Source organism: Microcebus murinus, chromosome 18 (assembly GCF_040939455.1).
Source record: "Microcebus murinus isolate Inina chromosome 18, M.murinus_Inina_mat1.0, whole genome shotgun sequence".
NCBI classification, from domain to species: domain Eukaryota; kingdom Metazoa; phylum Chordata; class Mammalia; order Primates; family Cheirogaleidae; genus Microcebus; species Microcebus murinus.
Window position 1 is genome coordinate 44,372,132 of NC_134121.1, and position 24,116 is coordinate 44,396,247.

The following is a 24,116-nucleotide window of genomic DNA, read 5'->3' on the forward strand; positions in this document are numbered from 1 at the left end:
GTGTTAGGGTGAGAACTCATAGCTCAGGATGAGAAAGAATTCTCAACACAAAGATTATGATGGGTTTAGAGAAAAAATTTACTTTACTTTCCAAAGGAGGAAAAGGCACTGCACAAAAGAAGAAAAAGAAGGGACTGGGGGCACCAGTCCCCATAGTGCTGGCACTGAGGGTGAAAGTTTTGGAATTTTTATTGGGGGTTATAAAGGGTAAAAAGTTATTGTTGCAAGCTGATAGCAAGAGGCAGCTGTGAAGTGGCTGCCTTTGGTTTTCCTTTATTCCCCTCTTCTCTGTGAGGCTGGGTTATCAGTCTCCTTGGAATGTAATCTACTGGGAACTGAGGAGGGTCATGCTCCTCCTGTGTGCTCAAAAACCAAGCGCTGTAAAAACCAACCCTGCAAGACCGCAAGTTAAGCCACAGGTGCTTAAGCAAACAAAGGGGCAGTGTGTGCTGTGATCTTTTTCCTATTAGATTGTTTATTTTTCCTCTGTTGGATAGTTTGTTTGCAATGCCATCCTTTCAGCAAGACCCTGTCTCAAACAAACAAACAAAAAGGTCAGCTCACTTATCTTTTCCTGAAAAGTCTTCCTGGACATGTCCAGGTTGCAGAGGATTCTGCCCAGGTGATGAGGGAAGGAGGTCTCCTCTCTAGAACTCTCAGTCTCTCCTGGCTCCCCTCAGGACAGGGCTGTTCAGATGACAGTGGCTTCCCATACATCTGTCTCCTGGCAGAGAAGCCATCCAGCCATCGGCTGTGAGGGACAGAGGCAGCTTTGCTCTCCACATTGGCAACATTTTGGAGGAGGGTTTCCTTCCTGGAGGTGAGAGTTGTGGGCTGCAGGATTGATTCCACAGCCAGTTTCTCAGCCCACCCGATGTCTGACCTGGCCTATCAGGCAGTCCTGCAAAAGGGCAAGCCATGAGGGTCTCGGTGACACTCTGCATCCTGTGGCCCCACCCCCCACGGCAATGCACTGGGCAACTTCACTCACGCTACCGTCCAGTGACCTGGGGTGCTCACGGCACCAGCCCCCCAATACCTCACAGAGGCTCTGCCTCCTCACTAGGACTCTGAGCTCCCCTTGGGCTGCTGGTAGGCTTCTGGCAGGTGGAGGGGGGCAGGAGACAGCGGGGGGAGTAGAGCCTGGAGGGCACAGGAAACTACAGTGGGGAAGGAGGGAATCTAGCTACAGAGGCGCAACCAGGTGAGTTTCACTTGCCGCCCTGTAGCCAGGAGAGAGGTCCCCTCTGGAGCACAGACAAAGGAGAGCCCTGGGACAGGCCCGCTTCTCCTTCCTCTGGCCTCCCTCAGCCATTATCTCCAAAACCCATCCCTCCACCCACCTGATTCCCCAACCCTGACCCTGAGTGTGTTGTTTGATTTGGAACAGGAGGACAGAAGCTCACATGGGCCACTTAAAGTCCAGGTTCCTACTTTTGCCCCACCTCCTGAACCTGGCCTGACCCCTGGCACCCCAGCTCCACCCCCAACCCTCTGCCCTTGGCCGCTTCTCTTAAACGTTATCCCTCTTGCCTGTTGCCTAGCAGAACCGCCCAGAGACAAGATCCTCCGGAGGCTGAGAAAGGCATCCCGCGCCCAGGTCCTGTCTATTTATCTTTCTGTCTGTCTCTGCTTTTAGGATCCAGAGCCTGAGGATAGACCAGGAGCTTTAGCTATGGCCATTTTCATTACATTGTGCCTATTTAGTGTTCTGGTGACAGGCCTAGGTGAAGGTGGGGCTGGGAGTAAGAAAGGAGTTGAGAGGGACTGTAACCCAGGCCTGGCTCCCCCCTGTCCCTCTGTATCTCCCAGTGCCCAGCCTGGGTCACACCCTGGCCAGAGCCAGCTGTTTGCAGACCTGAGCCGAGAGGAGCTGACGGCCGTGATGAACTTTCTGGCTCAGCAGCTGGGGCCAGGGCTGGTGGATCCAGCCCAGGCCCAGCCCTCGGACAACTGTGTCTTCTCAGTGGAGCTGCAGCTGCCCCCAAAGGCCGCAGCCCTGGCCCACCTGGACAGGGGGAAGGCCCCACCTGCCCGGGAGGCACTGGCCATCGTCTTCTTTGGTGGACAACCCCAGCCCAACGTGAGTGAGCTGGTGGTGGGACCGCTGCCTCACCCCTCCTACATGCGGGATGTGACCGTGGAGCGTCATGGAGGACCCCTACCCTATCACCGACGCCCCGTGCTGGCCCGAGAGTACCTGGACATAGACCGGATGATCTTTGAAAGAGAGCTGCCCCAGGCGGCTGGTCTTCTCCACCACTGTTGCTTCTATAAACACCAAGGAAGGAACCTGGTGACAATGAACACGGCTCCCCGTGGTCTGCAGTCAGGGGACCGAGCAACCTGGTTTGGCCTCTACTACAACATCTCAGGGGCTGGGATTTTCCTGCACCCCGTGGGGTTGGAGCTGCTGGTAGACCACAAGGCCCTGGACCCTGCCCACTGGACCATCCAGAAGGTGTTCTATCAAGGCCGCTACTATGACAGTCTGGCCCAGCTGGAGGACCAGTTTGAGGCCGGCCGGGTGAATGTGGTGGTGATCCCAGACAATGGCACAGGTGGGTCCTGGTCCCTGAAGTCCCAGGTGCCCCCAGGTCTGGCTCCCCCTCTGCAGTTCCATCCCCAGGGTCCCCGCTTCAGTGTCCAGGGGCATCGAGTGGCCTCCTCATTGTGGACTTTCTCCTTTGGCCTTGGAGCTTTCAGTGGCCCAAGGATCTTTGACGTTCGCTTCCAGGGAGAACGGCTAGCTTATGAGATCAGCCTCCAAGAGGCCTTGGCCATCTATGGGGGCAATTCTCCTTCTGCTCTACGAAGCCGGTACACAGATGGTGGCTTTGGCCTGGGCCACTTCTCCACACCTCTGACCCGTGGGGTGGACTGCCCCTACCTGGCCACCTATGTGGAGTGGCACTTCCTTCTGGAGTCCCAAACCCCCAAGACACTGCGTGATGCCTTTTGTGTGTTTGAACAGAACCAGGGCCTCCCCCTGCGGAGACACCACTCAGATTTACACTCCCGCTATTTCGGGGGCCTAGCAGAGACAGTGCTGGTCGTCAGATCTGTGTCCACCATGCTCAACTATGACTACGTGTGGGATATGGTCTTCCACCCCAACGGGGCCATAGAAGTCAGATTCCATGCCACAGGCTACATCAGTTCAACATTCCTCTTTGGTGCTGCCCAGAGGTACGGGAACCAAGTTGGGGAGCACACGCTGGGCACGGTCCACACACACAGTGCACACTTCAAGGTGGATCTGGATGTGGCAGGTAAGACTCCTCAGCTGGGGCAAGGGTGCCAGAGGAGAAGGCTGCAGTTCCCATGCCTAGCTTAAAAGTGTTCACGGAAACCTAAAAGATGTAAAAGTATATGAAGTAAAAGTAATTCTCTTTGCCAGGTGTGGTGGCTCATGATTGTAATCCTAGCACTCTAGGAGGCTGAGGCAGGAAGATTGCTCAAGGTCAGGAGTTCGGAACCAGCCTGAGCAAGAGTGAGACCCTGTCTTTACTAAATTTAGAAAGAAATTCATTAGCTAACTAAAAATATATACAGAAAAAATTAGCTGGGCATGATGGCGCATGCCTGTAGTCCCAGCTACTCAGGAGGTGAAGGCAGAAGGATTGCTTGAGCCCAGGAGTTTGAGGTTGTTGTGAACTAGGCTGATGCCACGGAACTCTAGCCTGGCAACACAGTGAGACTTTGTCTAAAAAAAAAAAAAAAATTCATCCTCTTCACTGTTTCTCATCCTTAACATGTTGGTTATTCTCCTATAGTTAAAAAAATTCTTTCTGGCCGGGCGCGGTGGCTCACGCCTGTAATCCTAGCACTCTGGGAGGCCGAGGTGGGCGGATGGTTTGAGCTCAGGAGTTCGAGACCAGCCTGAGCAAGAGCGAGACCCCATCTTTACTAAAAATAGAAAGAAATTAATTGGCCAACTAAAAATATATAGAAAAAATTAGCCAGGCATTGTGGCGCATGCCTGTAGTCCCAGCTACTTGGGAGGCTGAGGCAGAGGATCCCTTGAGCCCAGGAGTTTGAGGTTGCTGTGAGCTAGGCTGATGCCACAGCACTGTAGCCCGGGCAACAGAGTGAGACTCTGTCTCAAAAAAAGAAAACAAAATTATTTCATATTTTAAAAAATTGCCTCTGTGATGATAGAATTTGCTATATTGTATACTACATACAAATATGATATACCCATATAAGTATTTAGATTTCTATTACCAAAATGGGATCATAATGTAAGTATACTTTGCTGTTTCTGTTTTTTTCTTATAACAACATCATTCAAGCAAGGGACAAATATTTATGAATGCATACTTTTGCCAAGCACTGTACTACACAATTTAACAAGAGAAAAAATATCGTTGCTCTCAGGCAGCCTACATTCTAACGGAGGAACATAGGTCCTAGAAAGATGTGTATGATAGAAACATTTTTGGGCTTGACCTCTCTGCACATCAGATCCTAACCCTAACCCTAACGCTAACCCCACTGATAAAACAGTGCCTTTCTCATAGGATTGTTGTGAGGATTAATGATGACTACTTTTACAAACTTTGTCTTTTGAAGTAATTTTAGACATACAGAAAAGTTGCCAACATTGTTTGAAAGTTTCCATATACCTCTCACCCAGCTTCCCCCAACCTTAATATCTTACAAAACCATGGGCCATGATCAAAATCAGGAAATTAACATTATTACAACAATATTAACTCATGTGCAGACATTATTAGAATTTCATTAGTTCTTCCAGTAATGCTCTTTTTCTGTTCCAGGATCTAATCCAGATCCCCGCATTGCATTTAGATGTATCTCCTTAGTCTCCTTCAACCTGTGACAGTTTCTTAGGCTTTCCTCATCTTTCATGACCTTGACACTTTCGAAGGGTACTGGTCAATTATTTTGTAGAATGTCTCTCAATCTGGGTTTCTCTGGTATTTTGTTATGATTAGATTGAGATCATGACATTGAGATCTTGCATTTCTTTTGCAAGAAAACCATAGAAATGATTTATGTCCTTCTCAGTGCATGATATCAAAGTATACGTGATGTCAACATGTCTTACCATAGTGATGTCGACCTCTTGCACTTGGTTAAGGTGGTGTCTTCCAGCTTTCTCCATGGTAAAAGTTACTATTTTCCATTTGCAATTAATAAATATCTTGGGAAAAATACTTTGATGCTATGCAAATATCTTATTTCCTATTATCTCAAACTTTTGCCCACTCATTTTAGCATCTGTTGGTGGATTTTACCTGCAATCTACTGTGGTGTTTCCTTACTGGTCATCTAAATTTTTTTCCTTTTTTTTTTTTTTGATTCATAAAAAAGTTGACAGATAAAACTTTTGTATATTTATCATGCACAACATGTTGTTTTGGAAATATGCATACATTGTGGAATGGCCTGGTTGAGCTAATTAGCATATATATGCATTACCTCACTTATTTGTGTGCGTGTGTGGTGAGAACACTTAATATCTATTCTTAGCAATTTTCAAGAGTACCATTCATTGGCCGGGTGCGGTGGCTCATGCCTGTAATACTAGCACTCTGGGGCTGAGGCGAGCGGATTGCTCGATCTCACGAGTTCGAAACCAGCCTGAGCAAGAGCGAGACCCCGTCTCTACTAGAAATAGAAAGAAATTAATTGGCCAACTAATATATATAGAAAAAATTAGCCGGGTATAGTGGCGCATGCCTGTAGTCCCAGCTACTCTGGAGGCTGAGGCAGGAGGATTGCTTGAGCCCAGGAGTTTGAGGTTGCTGTGAGCTACGCTGACGCCATGGCACTCACTCTAGCCTGGGCAACAAAGCGAGACTCTGTCTCAAAAAAAAGAATACCATTCTTTGTTATTAACTATATTCACCATGTTGTACAATAGATCTCTTGAACCTATTCCTCTTATATAACTGAAATAGTGTATCCTTTGACCAATATCTCCCCAACCCCAGCCTCCCCAAACCTCTGGTAGCCACCATTCTACTCCCTGCTTCTTTGAGTTCAACTTTCTTTTAGATTCCACATGGAAGTGAGAGCCTGTGGTATTGTCTTTCTGTGCCTGACTTATTTTATTTAACATAATGTCTAGACTCATACACATTGCAAATGGGATTCCCTTCTTTCTTAAGGCTGAATAATATCTCATTATGTATGTATACCACCTTTTCTTATCCATTAATGTTTTTTCCTAATTCCTTATAATTTATTAATTGGAATTTTCCATACAGAAGAGTTGTCCCTCCTTTTTCATTTATTTATGTATTCAATTATTTATTCATAATTGTATGGACTCGGGGTTGTTTATTGTGTTCTAAGGGTCATAACTCAGTACTGTGATTTATTTTGTTCCTTACATTTTTCCAACTTTGGCCATTGGAAGGTCAATTAGGTTGGTTCCTATGTCCTTTTGTCATGCCTCCACCCAACCTTTCTTGAGCACTTCCTTACTTTCTGGCACCACAAGATGTTCCAATTTCATTTGATACTTTGTCTGCTCCAGCCTTGGGATCAACCACTTCTCTGAGGAGTTCTGGTTCCCTTTATTGGAGTGTGGTATTTAGAAACCAAGATCTGGGCACCAGATGTGCTCATTGTTACTGGATGCCATTGCTTTTAGGTTCTCTTAGTGGACTTAGCTTTAAAACTTAAGTATATATTCTAACCAGTACACACACACACACACATTTATCTTTATCTCTGTATCTAAATGATGACAACTTTTAAAGCACTTTGAGCAGTGCTTGACACAGTGAGCCCTTTAGAAATATTAGCTATTCTTGTTGTTATTGGCCCCACATGAGCCCATCTGTGTAAATGGCACAGAAAGAACTCTTAGTCTGTAATTGTCACCTAAGGGTAGAAACCCTGGGGTGTGGATTAGGGGCAGTGACTCCACAAAAGGAAACTAAGGGTTTGCTGAATCAGTCTCTGTTCTCTCCTGGGCCTTGGAAGATGTGGAGGGAGCTGCCAACATGTTTTGATTTGGTCTCTGATCATTTCAGTTGACTCCTAACATGGAACCTAGTTAGACTCTAATAAAATTACAAGTTCAGGGAACAAACTGCAGGCTGTGCCTTTGGCCCTATTCCACCTCCCTGCCAAGTTTCAAACTACAAGAGGCACCTCCAAGCTCCAGCAGCATTGGGCCTTGCATTGGTTTTCCTTCCCTTTGGTTCCCATTTCTGCTGTCTATCTGCTGTGGGGTCACTCTGTGCTGGCTTCGTCTGTGCTGATGTGTGGGCAGTGTAAAGTTAGACTAAAACCAGCATCCCTAGCCCTGCCATGATACTGTGTGCCCTATTGAACAACCAAGGCACATTACTTAAATTTTCTAGGCCTCAGCTGTCCCATCTATAAAATGGGGACAATTATAATTCCTCCTTCATAAGGTTGTTATGAACATAAAAGCATCGATATACATAAAGCCCTTAGAATGCCACCTGGGCAAACTTCCTTCAGGTTCAGTGAGTGTGGGCCTTATTTCATGGTAAGGCAGTTCTGGTGATGCCAAGGGACTTTAGATGAGAAGAGAAGACCCCTCTTGAGGGCAGAAGGAATGCCACACTGTGCATGGCTCACTAGGCTGTTCCAACCTCAGGTAAACAACCTCGGTAGCAGCCCCTCCGAGGAAGAAGGCTGGTGGATGCCCAGTCACAAAGCATCTGGGATTATTACCTGAAATGACATTAGGGAGAAAGACCTACTCCAGATCTCTGGATTGAGGATAACTTGGGGAGAGGGAAGTAGGGGCACACTCAGTTCTGGGCTGCTCTTTGTCCCCCACTCTGAGGCCAGATGGGGGCAGAGTCCAGAGAGGCCAGGGTGGCTGCATGACAGGCCCCTTCCCCTCCTGAGCAGGACAGGAGAACTGGGTCTGGGCCGAGGACATGGCCTTCGTTCCCACGGCTGTGCCCTGGAGCCCCGAGCACCAGATACAGAGGCTGCAGGTGACCCGGAAGCTGCTGCAGACAGAGGACCAGGCCGCCTTTCCCCTGGGAGAGGCCACCCCTCGCTACCTGTACCTGGCCAGCAACCACAGCAACAAGTGGGGTCACCCGCGGGGCTACCGCATCCAGATGCTCAGCTTTGCCGGGGAGCCGCTGCCCCAGAACAGCTCCGTGGAGAGAGCCTTCAGCTGGGGGAGGTGAGTGGTCGCCAGAGAGGGGATGGCGGAGACTGGCGGTACGAAGGCCCCTGCATAGCTCTACCTCCTATAGGTGCACGTGCAAACAAACATACACACACAGTCCTGTGGCCACAATCCTTAGCCATGCAGAACGAAGCCTAGGAACGGTGAGACATAAGGCATTGAAGCAAATGTAGCAAATGGTGGAATCTAGGCTGTGGTTATAAGGGTGTTCACTATACAGTTCTTCCAACTTTTTTGTGTGCTTAAAATGTTAAAGGTTTTTTTTCTTTCCTCCAACCACATTAAAGGTTGGAGGGAAAAACAAAGAGTAGGCCAGGCACAGCGGCTCATGCCTATAATCCTAGCACTCTTGGAGGCAGAGATAGGAGGATGGTTGGAGCCCAGGAGGTTGAGGTTGCGGTGAGCTATGACGGCACCACTGTACTCTAGCCGGGGAAACAGAGGAAGACTCTGTCTCAAAAAACAACAACAAAAAACAAAACAAAATCAAAAACAAGGCCAGGCATGGTGGCTCACACCTATAATCCTACACTCTGGGAGGCCAAGGCAGGCAGATTGCCTAAGGTCAGGAGTTCGAGACCAGCCTGAGCAAGAGCAAGACCCTGTCTCTATTTAAAAAAGTAGAAAGAAATTAATTGACCAACTAAAAATACATAGAAAAAATTAGCCGGGCATGGTGGTGCATGCCTATAGTCCCAGCTACTGGGGAGGCTGAGGCAGGAGGATTGCTTGAGCCCAGGAGTTTGAGGTTGCTATGAGCGAGGCTGATGCCATGGCACTCTAGCCCGGGCAACAGAGTGAGACTCTGTTAAAAAAAAAAAAAATCAAAAACAAAACCAAAAAAGAACAAGAGAGAAACACAGATCTAAGGGAGGATTCCCTGGAATCCAGGCATTTGAGGCACTAAACTTGACTGAGTATGGGAATCAGACCTTGTCCATACGTAGGGATCCCAGGCCCATTCTCAACTGCAGGGTCTGACCTGGTGGGCGATGAGCAACATTTCTACCTGAAATCTGAACAATGGGCATCCAGAGTTTAAGGTACAGGATATTGGACAGAAGGGGGCCTCTATAGGGTGCAGGAAGAACTGGGCAGAGAATGGTAAAGAGACTCCACACCCCAAGACCTTTGTGCTCCCTCCCCTCTGTGTCCCTCCTCAGTGCAGCTACAGGCCAGGGGACAGTTGATGGCCCTGTAAGTCTAACCAAAATCTCCTGTAGGTATCAGCTGGCTGTGACCCAGCGGAAAGAGGAGGAGCCCAGTAGCACCAGCATCTACAATCTGAATGACCCTTGGACACCCACCGTGGACTTCACTGACTTCATCAACAATGAGACTATTGCAGGGCGGGTCAGTTGAAAGGCCGGGAGGGCGTGGGTGTAGATGGGGGCAGCGGCTGGGGGACCAAGAATTAGCTGCTTCACTCTATCCCAAGCCAGATTCCTCAGGAGTCTTTAGAACCCACTAAGAAAGGAAACTTTATGATTTCACGTTTTTCTTGAGAAATTACAAAAGTCTAGGTTGGTGAGCTGAATCGCCACCTGCGAGGCCACCGTGGGAGGCTGGGCTTGTCCTCAGCAAAGCCAGACCTCATGATCCTCCTCCTTCTCCCCTGCTAGGACTTGGTGGCCTGGGTGACAGCTGGATTTCTGCACATCCCGCACTCAGAGGACATTCCCAACACAGTGACTGTGGGCAACGGCGTAGGCTTCTTCCTCCGACCCTACAACTTCTTTGACGAGGACCCCTCCTTCTACTCCCCTGACTCCATCTACTTCCGGGGGGACCAGGATGCTGGGGCCTGTGAGGTCAACCCCCTGGCTTGCCTGTCCCAGACTGCTGCCTGTGCCCCCGACCTCCCTGCCTTCTCCCACGGGGGCTTCTGTCAGAACTAGGTGGTCTGTGGGATGGGGAATCTGGCCAAGGGCCCCAGGATGGGCTGAGGGGGTGGGAGCAGCCGGGCACTGGGTGGGCAGCCTGGTTCCCTCTCCTTCCTCCCACCCCTGATGTCTGTCCATCCCCCTGTCCCCCGAGGTCCCCTCTCTTCCATTGCTCTCCCTTGCAGCCCCCTTGGAGCCAGGAGCATCCTGAGCCTGTGAGGCCTGACTCAGGGGACTCAGCTTCGTTGCTCCCAGCTGTGCTGAGTCCCTGTCCCAAAGAGAGGAGGACAGCCTAGCCAGGAGCATGGGGGCATGGCCAGGCTTTTCCCCAGATGACTCCTATTTTTAGACTCCTATTGTTAGAAAAAACATTTCCTAACAATTTTTTTTAAAAAAAGAGACATAATTTACATACCATAAAATGAACCTTTAAAAGTGCAAACTCTAATGGTTTTAGTATGTTCACAAAGTTTTGCAACCATGGCCACTAATTCCAGAACATTTTTATCACCCAGAAAGAAACTCTGTACTTGTTAGCAATCATTTCCCATTTCCCCCACAAACCATCCCCAGCTCTAGATAATCAGCTCTCTACTTTCTTTCTTTCTTTCTTTTTTTTTTTTTGAGGCAGAGTCTCACTTTGTTGCCCAGGCTAGAGTGAGTGCCATGGTGTAAGCCTAGCTCACAGCAACCTCAAACTCTTGGACTCAAGCAATCCTGCTGCCTCAGCCTCCCGAGTAGCTGGGACTACAGGCATGCACCACCATGCCCAGCTAATTTTTTCTATATATATATTAGTTGGCCAATTAATTTCTTTCTATTTCTAGTAGAGACAGGGTCTTGCTCTTGCTCAGGCTGGTTTCGAACTCGTGAGCTTGAGCAATCCGCCCGCCTCGGCCTCCCAGAATGCTAGGATTACAGGCATGAGCCACCGCGCCTGGCCAGCCCTCTACTTTCTGTCACAGTGGATTTGCCTATATTCTGGACATTTCATGGAAATAGATTTATACAGTATATGATCTTTTCTGATCAGCTTCCTTCACTTTTCATAATGTTTTTGAAGTACATCCATGTTGTCATGTATATTATTAATACTTTACTCCTTGGTGGCTAAATAATATCTCATTGTATGACTATATCATATTTTGCTTATCCATTCATCAGCCCATAGACATCTGAGTTGTTTCCATTTTTTTGGTTATTATGGATAATGCTGCTAGTTTTTGTGTGGATATATATTTTACCTTCTCTTGGGTATATGCCTAGGAGTGAAATTGCTGGGTTGTATGATAATCCTGCATTTAACCTTTTAAGGAGCTGCTGATCATTTTCCAAAGTGACTGTATTTTTTTTCTTTTTTTATTGCTTAAAACATACATACCTGTAATCCTAGCACTCTGGGAGGCTGAGGCAAGAGGATCCCTTGAGCTCAGGAGTTCGAGATTAGCCTGAGCAAGATTGAGACCCCATCTCTACTAAAAACAGGAAAAATTAGCCAGGCACAGTGGCTCACATCTATAATCCTAGCCACTCTGGAGGCTGAGGCAGGAGGATCCCTTGAGCCCAGGAGTTTGAGGTTGCTGTGACCTAGGCTGATGCCACGGCACTCTGCTCAGGGCAACAGAGTGAGACTCTGTCACATACATAACATAAAATTTGCTATTTTAGCCATTTTTAAGTGACAATTCAGTGGCTGTAAGTAGCTTCAGAAGCTCTCACGGGCCTCCCCAGCTCTCCTCTGCCTTGGGGCCTGTACAGCCAGACTGCTCTCCCAAGCCCCCAGGCAGGGTCCCTAGAAGGCTCACGTGTGAGTCTCAGGTCTTGGGCAGGTGCTTCTCTGTTCCCTGTCGTCCTGGCACCGTCCTCTTCCTTCCGGTCTTCCTGCTACATCAGTGTCTCCTCCCTGCTATTTCCCTCTGAGGTTCTGGGGAACATCCCTGCTTCCTCAGGTCTTGTGTCCCCTCCCCTCCATCCCTCGATTCTGGTGTCCTCCTCTGTCCCTGGGCTGGGGAAGCCTGGGACCTGCAGGGGCTGGGAGCGAAGGATGACGCTCGGTTATTTCCTGTGGGAGACATGCCTCTGGACAGCGTCCTTCAGCTTGCCTCTCTGCCTCTCACAACTGAACAAAACCTTCCTCCTGTCATCTTAGCATCTGTCTACACTGCCAAATAATCCTCTTCTGAGTTCCTGCCATTTATGCAGGCCATGTGGAGGGTGTTTTTGTGAGGGTGCAGGGTGGTCAGGTGACAGCAACAGCTCGGGGTCTGCGGGTAGAATGATGAGGGTCATCTGTTCCCAGGGCCATGGAGACAGTGGCCTCTATTCCTCTGCAGCAGCCAGTGTAGATGGCCAGAATGTCACTGAGGACAGGAACCAAAAAGCCTCAGGAGTTCAGGCAAGCAGGCCAAGAGCTGCCCAATCAGGCGTGGGGACCGGTCTGACCCAGTCAGGGCAACAGCCTCCAGGCCGCCCCTCCTGGGTAGTGGACTTCGGCTGGGCATAAATAAGAACTGGATATTTGCCAGGAAGGGCTTCAGGGCGGAGTAAGTGAGGAGGAGGTGGGGCTCCCAGACCGGGTCTGCGCAGGTGCATCGCGGCCAGAGAGACTCTCGCAGTCTGTGGTCCCCGCCTCCGCTTCTGTAGCTTGCCTGCTTCTACCGGTGTCTTCTGGAGACCATGAGATCAAGACAAGAGGGGGGTCCCTTCCCCAGCAGGAAGCCCAGGCTGCCCACCCAGCCCTAGGGGAGGTCACTGCCTGGGCAGGATCTAGCAGGAGGGGAGTTCAGGGCACAGATTTGGGTCTGACTCAGCTTGTGACCTGAAGAAACATCAAGAACCCAGAGCTCAGGCCGCATGGAATCGGTGGTTCCCTTGAGAACAGCCTGGACCCCCAGGTCAACCATGTGGGCTGGAAAGGAACTAAGTCCTGGCAAAAGGAACTTTATCCACAGACTGAAAGCCGTGGGAACCACGTTTTAGACTCATGGGGAAGGCAGAGCCGGTGGTTGTTGCCGTTTCTTCTTTCCATTGTCTCAGCTTGATGAGTTAGCTTCCCTTTACCCTCTCGGCCCAGATAAATATCTTGTTGTGACTTTCTTGTAGTTTCTTGTTTGAAGACATTTGGGCCCTGATGGTGGAAATGCTGTGTCTTGCCTCCAAAACAAATGGTTCGGGCAGCCGGGCCGCTTATCCAGGTGCAGAGAAGGGGGGAGGTGGCCCCAGGCTGAGGTCTGCGGGGACCGGGCTGCTGTGGCTCATCTGCTGACCGAGGGGTGTGCAATGGGGCTCCCCACTGGGGCCAGAGGGCATGGCCCAAGCAGCCCCAAGGCGTGCGTGTACCCCAAACTGTCAGGAAAGGCCCTGAGGTGGCCTGTTGGAAAGCTCTGCTGGCACGTGTCCTTCTAGCTTCAGGAAAGAAGCAATTGGACCCTGAGGAATGCTGCCCAGGGACATCAAAAGGGTCAGAGTCATTAAGTTCTGGGGCAAATCTCGTGAACTCCCTGGGGTACCTTGGGTTCGTGTCCACCCTGCCCAGGCTGGCCCAGGCTGCCGCCAGCCTGTCCCATCCCCACCTTGACACGGCAACCATGTCTGCTCTGCTCAGGCTCTACGGCGGGGCCCGTAGCTTCTGTGACATTCCTCCTCTCCATGCCCGGGTCCTGTGACCGAAACAATTTCATTCAGCTGCCCCAGAGACTCACAAGTCCTTTATTCATTCAGCAAGTGTTTCCCAGCCCCTGCTGTGTGTTGGGCCCCTACTAATTCTATGGTAATAATCATTGCACTAAATAAAATTGCCTTCTAGCTATGTCACGGTGGAGTGAGGGACACTCAGAGGAAGAGGCTGTCACTGACCCCATGAAGCTCCCACTGCTAGTGCCAGGAGGCCAGCAATGAGTCTTTGCATTTCAAAACGCCTTCTAGTCAAGAAACAAAGATCGGCCAGGCATGGTGGCTCATGCCTGCCTGTAGTCCTAGCACTCTGGGAGGCCGAGGTGGCCAGATCATTTGAGCTCAGGAGTTGGAGACCAGCCTGAGCAAGAGTGAGACCCTTTCTCTACTAAAAATAGAAAGAAATTAATTGGCCAACTAAAAATATATAGAAAAAATTAGCCAGGCGTGGTGGTGCATGCCTGTAGTCTCAGCTATTCAGGAGGCTGAGGCAGGAGGATCACTTGAGCCCAGGAGTTTGAGGTTGCTGTGAGCTAGGCTGATGCCACGGCACTCTAGCCCGGGCAACAGAGTGAGACTCTGTTTCAAAAAAAAAAAAAAAAAAAAAAAAAAAGAAGAAGAAACAAAGATGGGTGGGGGTCAAAGTGGGGTCAATATAGGAGAAGGGAGTAGGGGTGAGGAGGAGGTGGTGTAAGGGACAAGGTGGGGATGGCAGGAGGTGGGGTTGGGCTGGAGACAAGGATGACAGCGAGGAGGACTGGGTAGCCCTCTGGCCTCTCCAGGCTACAAGCCTGCACTTCCTACCTCGCCCCTTCTATCCTGACGCAGAGAAATCTTCATTCATTCATTCATCAAACAGTTTTTGGACTCTTCCTGAATGCCGGACTTGCACTGGTGCACAAAAATGAGTATCCCTGATCCTTGCCCTCGAAGAGCTCAAAGTCTCTGGGCTGAGGGAGGTCTTTTTGTAAACAATTACAAACACTGGGATGAGAGCTATGCTAGACAAGAGCACAGACAGGGAGCTGCCTATGGCCTGTGGGAGTCTGGGAGGGCTTCAGAGAGGAGGTGGCGGTGTGTGTATGTGTGTGTGTGTGTGTGTGTAATTGTATCCTTTTCTTATGTGAATTAGTAATACATTCACATGTTCAAAATCCTGAAGGCACAAAAGTATAGGTGCCTGGTGATGGCTGCACAACTCTGTGAATGTACTGAAAACCATTGAAACCATTGAATTATATACTTTAAACGGGTGAATGCTGTGGTATGCGACTTATATCTCAATAAAGTTGTATTTAAAAAAAGACTTTGTGTCTCCATCCCACCTCTGGCCCTGGTCTCTCACTGAAGTCAAGCAATATTAGGAGTTTCTGGTGTATTTTTTTGGGTGTGTGTTGGGGGGTAAGTGACATTTTCAGTGGCAAATGAGCAGCATTTAGTCAGGTAGTAAACTGGGCAGCAAGGTGTTCCTGGTGGAGACGTGAGCACGAAGGCTCATGGTCCTGCGAGTGCCCCATGGCTGGGGCCCGGAGACGGGGTGGCAGAATGGCAAGGGAGAAATGGGGCCAGTGAGCAAAGCCTTGGGTGCCGCAGGGCCCAGTCTGCATTTTGTCTGTGAGCTGCAATGAGCCAAACCTTAAAGCTGCACAAAAAGACAACGTGGCAATAATAACAAAAAAAGTATCACCCAACTCTCCCTCCAACATCCCGTTGTCACCCGTCTAAATTTTGCTGCAGTTCTTGTCTCCGTGCACACGAGTGCTTTGTGCTCTACCTGGTTAGGTAAGCACACTTTCGTGTTTCCTGTTTTCATTTAACATTACATCATAGGCATTTTAACAGGCTGCCACATCACACTCAAATGGATGGCTTTTAAAAGATAAGAGATACTCTCTCAAATTGGTAGTAAACAAATCATTCTTCATTGGGCAATTGGGTTGGTCCCAATTTGCTATCAAGTGGAAGAATGACCCAGTTGATCTTGGGTTTGGACAACGGCTTTTACGTAGCAGACTCACAGGCTCAGAGCTACAGGGGACTCTGAGGGTCGTCTGGGTCCACCCTCAGGGCTTCCACGGCCTTGAATCAGCACCTAACCCATCTGAGCCCATTTCTTCATCTGGGTAATGGTAACATATTTGAATCGCTGAAAAGCTTTTTAGGCCTTGGTAGATTTTTCTCACTCTGGAAGGGCCTTGCACCAAAGGAACTATTCGAAGACATTTCATCCATATGGGCTCCCCCTCTTCTGGTCTGGAAAAGTACACCCATCGCCCTCTTGCCTTCCTTGCTCAGATGGCAGAAGAGTGTGTGGGGCAGGCGCATTCTGGACACTCAGGAGGAGACATTTGAGCTGTCTACGGCAACGCTGAGGCTGCAGTTTCATTTTCTTTGACTTCAGTGGAGAATTTGTCCACTGGACACTGTGCTCGGTGCTGGGGGGACAATGGGTGCCAGACAGACAGTCGTGCCTGGCTCGGCCCAGAGAAGCTGTGGCGGCAAGAACACCTCTCTGATGGCTCTTGGAAGTGGGAGCCAGCCCAGGCCCTCCGCCTGCCCCTCAGACTGTCTGGCCCCCGCTGCCCTATAGCTGCCACGGAGACCTCACCGGATGGAGGGAAATAGACTGTAGCCTTCTCAGGGGGTTCGGGTCTCAGACACCTCCTGCTGCACATCTCTCGTGCTCCTTAACTCTCCGTCTGTGGGTCAGAAGATGATAGGGACCCTCAAGGAACAGGATGTCTCCATTTCCTCCACTGAGAAGGAGAAGCCAGTACCGTGGGGATGACTCTTGGCCCAGTGATTCCCACCCTTGCCTCATTTAACCTTCACAACACCCTTAAGAGGCAGATATTATTATTCCCATTTTACAGATGAAGAAACTAAGATTCAGAGAGATTAAGAAACCTGCCCAAAGTCACCTGGCTGGTAAAAGTTGGGGCAGGAATTGAACCCAGATCTTTGTGGAATTACACCTCACTGCTTCCCGGGGGCTGCGGCTCTTCTTCGCTGCATGGTAGGCCTGTGTGAAGACTTAAATGGGGTAATGCCTGAGAAGCCCTTGGCCCCTGATCCATGTTAAGTGACCCTCTAAGAGCAAAATCAACACTGAGAGGACAAGGGCAGAAGTAAGCGCAGGTGCTTTTCACAAAGGTGCTCAACCTTGACGGCACATTGCGATCACCTGGAGAGCTCGTAAAACCCAGCATACCCAGCCTGCACCTCAGCCCAATAAAATCCAAGCCTCTGCAGGTAAGGCTCACTCATCAGCGGCTTTTGGATTTCCCCAAGTGGTTCTAACATGTGGCCAAGGTTGGGAGAATCCTGGAGACGGGAGTTCCGTTCCGAGCCTGCCAGAGGAGACTGACTAAAGAGAAGCTATGATATATAAAGATGTGTCCATCAGAAGGGCAGAAAGGGGCACCCCAGAGCCTGCCCTGGCAGTGACAGCCAGCTACGCCTGGCGCAGAGGACCTGGCACAGGGCCAGGACATGTCCCGTCCTGGAGGCACTTTAGCCACACAGATGGGGGAACCGGGTCCTATCGAAGCCATCTCATGACTGATGGCTGGCTCTGATTCCCAGCGTGACAGGCCAGCTTCCCACCACATCATGGTCATGGGAAGAAAATGGGCACTTGACTCATAGCTCTTGCAGTAAAGGAATTAATTGACACTGTGATAGTAATTTGGCTTTTGCTTTGACAGCAAATCAATAGATTGGCCTTCAGGTGTTACTTTGGTAAATCTAGATCTTCCCTGAATGACAATTCTCCTTGTGAGCAGATGAATCTAGTTTCTGATTCAGGCTCCTCCCTTGGACTATGGGGAATTTGCCAAGAAACTATCTCAAGGTATCCTGGGAGACATCAGCCGGCCTTGCCTGATGCACACCATCCTAGCCACAGAACCAGAGCAGACACTCTCTCTATAGGCAAATTTCCCCCTCCCTTCCCTTGCTTCCTATAGTTTTTCCTTGGCCACCTTCCCCCCTTTAAATCTTCAGAGCTTCCTGCTCTCTGCAGGGTATACTGTATTGGGTTATTCACAAACCTGATTTCAGTTCCCACCCCCATCCCTATGCCCACACTCAGACACCCCAGACCATGGCCACGTGCCCATCCCCAAACAGGCCGTTCCCATCCTCTCAAGCCCCAGCACGTGCCCCTTCCTTTTTTTTTTTTTTCATGAGACAGAGTCTCGTTTTGTTGCCTGGGCCAGAGTGCCATGGAGTCCTCATTGGTCACTGCAACCTCAAACTCCTGGACTCAAGCAATCCTCCTGCCTCAGCCTCCCAAGTAGCTGGGACTATAGACATGCACCACCATGCCTGGCTAATTTTTCTACTTTTTGTAGAGATGGGTCTTGCTGTTGTTCATGCTGGTCTCAAACTCCTGAGCTCAAGCAATTCTCCCGCCTCGGCCTCCCAGAGTGCTAGGATTACAGGCGTGAGCCACTGTGCCCGGCCCCTCCCATTCCTCTTTCCCCTTCTTCCCTTCTTCATCTGGTAACAGCTTGTTTGTTCTCTAAAACCCAATTCAAATATTGCTCCGTCTACTTTTCCCTGAGCAAACGTCTTTGCTTTGTTCTTTCTGCTCCCCTAGTACTTTGGACAGAACTCTGCCAGGTTCACACGATGAACTCTAGGTCATTGTCCACACGTGTCCTCCTCTCCCACATCAAACCAGACCTTGATGGCCTGGGGCCCTGCGTGGTGTCATGCTCATTTATGGGTTCTCAAATACATCTTTGTTCAAATTTGAATAAACGGTAACAGCTGTTAAATCTGAGTAGTTTTTATTTTTTCTTTTTTTTTTTTTTTTGTCTTTTTAAAAACCATGTCACATTCACTTTACCATTTGGCTACCTCAAGAGGGAAGATCTAAGGGAATCCAAAGGTCTGAGTGAAAAATCACCCTGGCTGCCTAGGTCAAGCCAGGACACAGGACACAGGACAATAGTGACACACCAAGCCCAAGCATTTCCTCTCCAGATGAGGCCTGCACCACCTGAACCAACAGCTCAGCAAAGGTTGCAGGAAGGCGATGGCCAAAGGATTTCTGGGTTGGTGGATGCTAACAGAGCTGTAAATCAGGTCCCCACACTGGAATGTCCCTGAAACAGCCTGGGAAGGGGAGCAGAGCCTGGAGGTAGACCTAAGAGGGCATGGTGTGGGAGGACTAGAAGCACAGGCTAAGCCAGGCACAGTGGCTCACACCTGCAATCCTAGCCACTCTGGAGGCTGAGGTGGGAGGATCGCATTGAGACCCAGGAATAGGGGTCTGTGATGAGCTATGATCATGCCACTGCTCTCCAGCCTGGGTGACAGAGTGAGACTTCCATTTCTTTTCTTTTCTTTTCTTTTCTTTTTTTTTTTTTTGGAGACAGAGTCTCACTCTGTTACCCAGCCTAGAATGTCACGGCGTCAGCCTAGCTCACAGCAACCTCAAACTCCTGGGCTCAAGCAATCCTGCTGCCTCAGCCTCCTGAGTAGCTGGGACTACAGGCATGCGCCACCATGCCCAGCTGATTTTTTCTATATATATTAGTTGACCAATTAATTTCTTTCTATTTTTAGTAAAGATGGGCTCGCTCTTGCTTAGGCTGGTTTGGAACTCCTGACTTTGAGCGATCCACCTGCCTCGGCCTCCCAGAGTGCTAGGATGGCTCGGGTGGGGAACAAGAAGGAAAGAAGTCGTCCTAGTGGGTCTAAGGAGAGTGGTTGGCCAGGGAAGTAAGTATGGGAAATATCTGGATAGACCTTGATAAGTAACTGCAAATGGGCCATGAAAAGGTGTCAAAGGTGACTTGGAGTTTGCCAGGATCAGTGCCTAGAAGATGGCAGAGGGGAGGAGACTAATTTACAAAGCACTGGTGTCCAAGCAAGAACAGGTCTGAAAGGAACTCCTGGGTGCAGGGACTGTGTGGGACATGCAGGTGGTGTCAGACGGGGCAGGACCCAACATCACATCATGCTGGCCGTGGAAAGAGGGAGAAGGGAAAGGGGAGTCGAGCTTGCTGGGGCAACGTGGAACACAGCGTTTCAAGGCAGTTAACTGCTAAGTGTCAGATGTGGCCAAATGATTGAGAAGGAAAAGTAAAGACCAGTCAGCAGATTTGACAGTGAGGAGGTCACAGGTGACTTCCCAGGAGAGCAGAGGAGGCTGAAGTCCCACACGCTCCGAGGGGCCAGCAACAGGCAGCCTGCTCTCTAGAGTTCAAGGTTAGAAAGATCCCCTGGACTTACATGACCCTGGCGCTGGCCTCTTTCCACTTCAGACCTACCAGATTGAAGGAAATCTTAAAAATAGAACCAATGCTGCCATTTCTTTCCACTCTAACGGAGGGAGACACGCTGGACACTCCCTGCCAGGTCCCTCTCTCTCCCGCCCACTGGCTGGAGGTCAGGACTGTCCAGGGAGACAGGCGTTGGCGGGACAGGTAGCTGTTTACTTCCTAGTGGAGCCCTGCTGTTTTCATAGCCCAGAATAGTTCCACAGCCCCCCTCCCCTCCCCCAGGCCTGGGGAGGAGGAACCTCACCTCCTTAGTTTGCGGGACAATTCTGGGCCTCACCTCTTCCCCTCTCTGCATCAGGGTCCTCATTTGGGAACTCTCAGAGGGGGTAAACTGTGGGTTCAAAGGGTTCCAGACTACTAATTTCCTAATTATCTCCCCCTGCTGGGCTCCGGAAGAGGGCAGGACTAATAACTGAGTGTGCCACATAGGCATTTTGGTTGGGACGAAATTTCCCCAGCTCTTAAACAGTTGATTAAAGGATTACATGGGCAGAGCTGGGAAAGAAAAGAGAAAGAAAGGGAATAGAAGAGGGTGGGAGGGCTGACTCTGGTCTGGATTGAGGCAGGCTCTGCCCTGGGAGCCCACTTCCAGCAGGGAATTGTGGGGGGCTTCCCTGACTCATGGTGCCCCTCGGGTTTGGGCTGAGCTGTCTGCCCCGGTGTTTAGAACGTGTCCAGGGGTAGGAGGAACACTCACTTCACTGGACACTCTCAGAAAACCTGAAATTTTTTAAACCATGTAAATGTATCACTTTAGAAAATATTTTTAAAAATATGACCACATTTCTCTTTTCCTTCTGGCAGTAATTCATCATTTACTTCTGTTAGATAATTAAAAGCCAGGGACCGCTTCTCTGGGGCTATTTGGAGGTCTGGAGGTCTGGAAGGACCTCCACCGTCTCAGGCAATGTTGGAGCCAAAAGGAGGACGAGGGTCACCAAATCTCATTTCGCAGTTGACAAAAGTACAACCCAGAGACTCCAGTGACTTGGCCCGGGTTACAGAGCTCTTTAATCTTATTTTATTTTACTTGTAAAATCCTGGTGATGGCTGTAGGGGAGGGGCAGTCTCCTGGGCTTCTGCCAAGGAGAAGGAAGGTGTACCTTCTGCCCCACACCTGGCCCAGCTACGGCTGAGACTGGCGGCTTTGTTTCCCTTCCCTCCTTCTTCAGTTGGTCTTTCGTCTTCCAGAGAATCCGTGAGTTGAAGTAAGCAGGGACAGTAGTGTGGGCTGGAGCCTCAGCTCACACTACACTTCCCTTCTCTCCTCAGATAGCCCTTATTGGCCACTGGGGTATAGACTGGGACAAAAGGGAAAATGACCCATTTTTAGATAGTGCAGGCCACACATTTGGAGGCTTCCTTCGATGGCCTCTGCCTCTGCAGTGCACCATCAACAAAGTTTCACTCCTGGCATTGAGGATCTGCTTTGACAGCAAGAATGTTTCCTAGCGTGCTTGGCACCGCAAAGGGTTGATTACGAATGGGAGAGGGGTCCGCCACCTGCAGAACCGGTTGCCTGCGGAAACAGGCTACTTCCTGGCAGGAAGAGCAGCTTCTTTTGGGGAAGGGAGCTAAGGAAGGGGGAGAGTAAGGGCAGTCTGTGATTCGCATAAAGTGCTGGTGATTCGCTTGATTTTTTGCTATGAATACAAGGCAGATCCCGGGGTGGCAGGAGGAAGATAGTGAGCTTAACTGTTTGCAGTGCAGCAAATGTTTTCAGGGACTTTTTGGTGGACAAAATGTCCAGCCCATCCCGAGACACGCTCCACGCTCCCCCGACCTGGTCGATGGATGCACAGTTCAAAGTCCTGAAGCTGAACTTTCTCACCGAGCCAGAGATAAGTCAGCCATTTTCACTGGCTGGCAATGATTAACCCACCTCTCCCTCCACCTGGTGTCCCCAACATGTTTTTCTAAGACATGAACTGGGCCACTCACTGAGAAGGTGACAGCAGTTAATCCGGCCAGTTTGCCCTGTTCCCCACTAAACACCTCCCCCACTGGTCACTTGGAAAGGGGGGGGGGAACCACACAAAAGAAGTAATTTTAAAAAATAAAACTGTCATCTTATAGTTTGGGCTGTAAGACTTCAGAGGAAGCTACCCTGCTGCTCAGATGTAGCTGTGGATTGAAGCTAGGTTTTGCACCCCTGTTGAAGTGTGGACAAGACCCAGTCTAGATATAACAACCGAGTGAAGGACGGACCAGTAGCTCCTCTCCCTACAGAGCCCAGGGGCCCAGCCAGAATAGAGGATTCGGCTTCAGGTAAAATCTGACTTTCTTTTTAGTAATAAATGCAATTTTTGATGAGGTGTGTGGTAAATTGTGGCTCCTTTCCCTCCTTGCTTTCCCATCTGCAAATAAACTCACTTGAGTGAATGAGTCAACCTTGCCCTGGGAGAAGGTGCCAGAACACTAGAACCAGCTGCACTTATTTAATAGCAGACCAGACTGTACTTTCTGGCACCTTGTCTTCATGTTCTTCCCAAACCACGATCCCGAAGCCTGGGTAGCATAGTGAGACCCTGTCTCAAAAAAACAAACCAATCTACAAACAAAATTATTACTTTCTGACCCTAAGAGATATTTAGCCCCTACTGGGAAGAGGACCGATCTCAGGAGAAAGTGCATGAGGAGCGCCCTGCTCTTGCACCCAACCAAGAGGAGCCCAAGGAATGTTCCACCCTTACTGGTTCCCGGAATCAGCTGGCCATTTCCCTGGAGGACATGAATAAAACCTGAGTCTTCTCCGCTGAGGACCAAATAATAGGGAACTCACTGATATTTGTACAAATGAGATGCGGTTTCCCTCTGAACGTCCCCTAGTTTACATCGTTGTGTAAATGTCTGGCCTCCCTTGTCCCACTAGACTGGCAGGGGCCCGGAGGACAGCCAGAATTTCACTTTTCATTCCTCAGAGAGCCAGGCGTGGCTCAGAAAATGTCAGTTGAATTAAACTGGAGAACTTCTTGAAAGGGACGATGGCAGGAGTTAGGGGGAGATGGTGGGATCCCCTCTCTGGAGATGGTTCTTTAAGGAGTGGATTTTCAGCAAAACCACCAGCCACTCAAGTGTACAATATTCTCCTCGAGGGTCCAGAAGTTTTCAATTCAGTCAGCTTTCTAATAGGCTTGGGTCCTGTCGGGCCTCATCTCTTTTTGCACATGATAAAAATTGGCTGAAAGAAGCAGAAAAGGGCCGGAAGGTAGAATGGGGAGGACTAGTCTCATGATGTGATGAACGGTTGCTCTGACCAAGGAGGTCCCCTAGCCCGGCTGGCAGCCTGCCAGGGAGATGTGCACACTGCCTCTGTGTACCCAGAATGGCGTTATCAGCTCCATCAGCACTCCTTATCAGCAGCGCCTGCTCCCTGAGGTTCCTCAGAAGATAGTGCCCTCCACTTGCTCCCCATATGCTGAGCACATGACTGAGCCGCGCCCGACTCACGGAGACCCCGGCTCTCAGCAGCCCTGCAGAGACCCAGACAGTGAGTGGCCTTTGGATGTTTTGTCAGTGGGTCGGCCCCATTTGTCCTCAACTCGCCTCAGACCATAGAAATTCCAGTCCCAGAGATCACCACAGTAGTTACTCAATACTTTCTAGAAGGTTCACCTCTTCTGTGAGGCCCCTACCTGTGGCTCAGCAGTCCTGACAGAGCAGAACACACATTCCGCCCCTAACGCCGCCTAGCACAGGCTTCCTTTGCACCCACCCACAGCCACCTCCGCATTTCCTGCTCTCTAGGCTGGCTGTGGCAGGAGACGGTCACTTGGACCAGCAGAAATGATGAGGTCAAGAGCAATTGGAGTCAGCTTGAGCTGGGTGGGAGCCCATTGGGGGCATGGGGATGTGACTCCAGCTCACACCTCCTGGATGATGATCTAATCATTTCCAGCACGGAATGCCGTCAACCTTTGCTACAGACTCATTAGCTATGAGTTTATTTTCCCTGTCCTCAACCTACCCCTTCCATGTCAATACAGACTTTCTGATGGGAAATTCAGGGAGGTGTTTTCAAGTTTCCTTCCCACTGGCTCTTATCTTTGAAGATGCATGAATCCATCCCCTAATTCATTCCCCTGCTCCTTTCAGAGTCCTAGGTGA

At 49.8% G+C, this 24,116-nt stretch overlaps 1 protein-coding gene across 1 annotated transcript; it reads left to right on the forward strand.

Annotated features, from left to right (window-relative positions):
* Positions 1–1,529: 1,529 nt before the first annotated feature.
* On the forward strand, positions 1,530–13,132 carry LOC105859450 (amine oxidase [copper-containing] 3-like). The gene is made up of 4 exons (XM_012743273.3): positions 1,530–3,272; positions 7,867–8,152; positions 9,382–9,511; positions 9,781–13,132. The coding sequence occupies exons 1-4, from the start codon at positions 1,676–1,678 to the stop codon at positions 10,054–10,056; spliced, it is 2,289 nt and encodes a 762-aa protein (XP_012598727.2). The 5' UTR covers positions 1,530–1,675; the 3' UTR covers positions 10,057–13,132.
* The last annotated feature ends 10,984 nt before the right edge of the window (positions 13,133–24,116 follow it).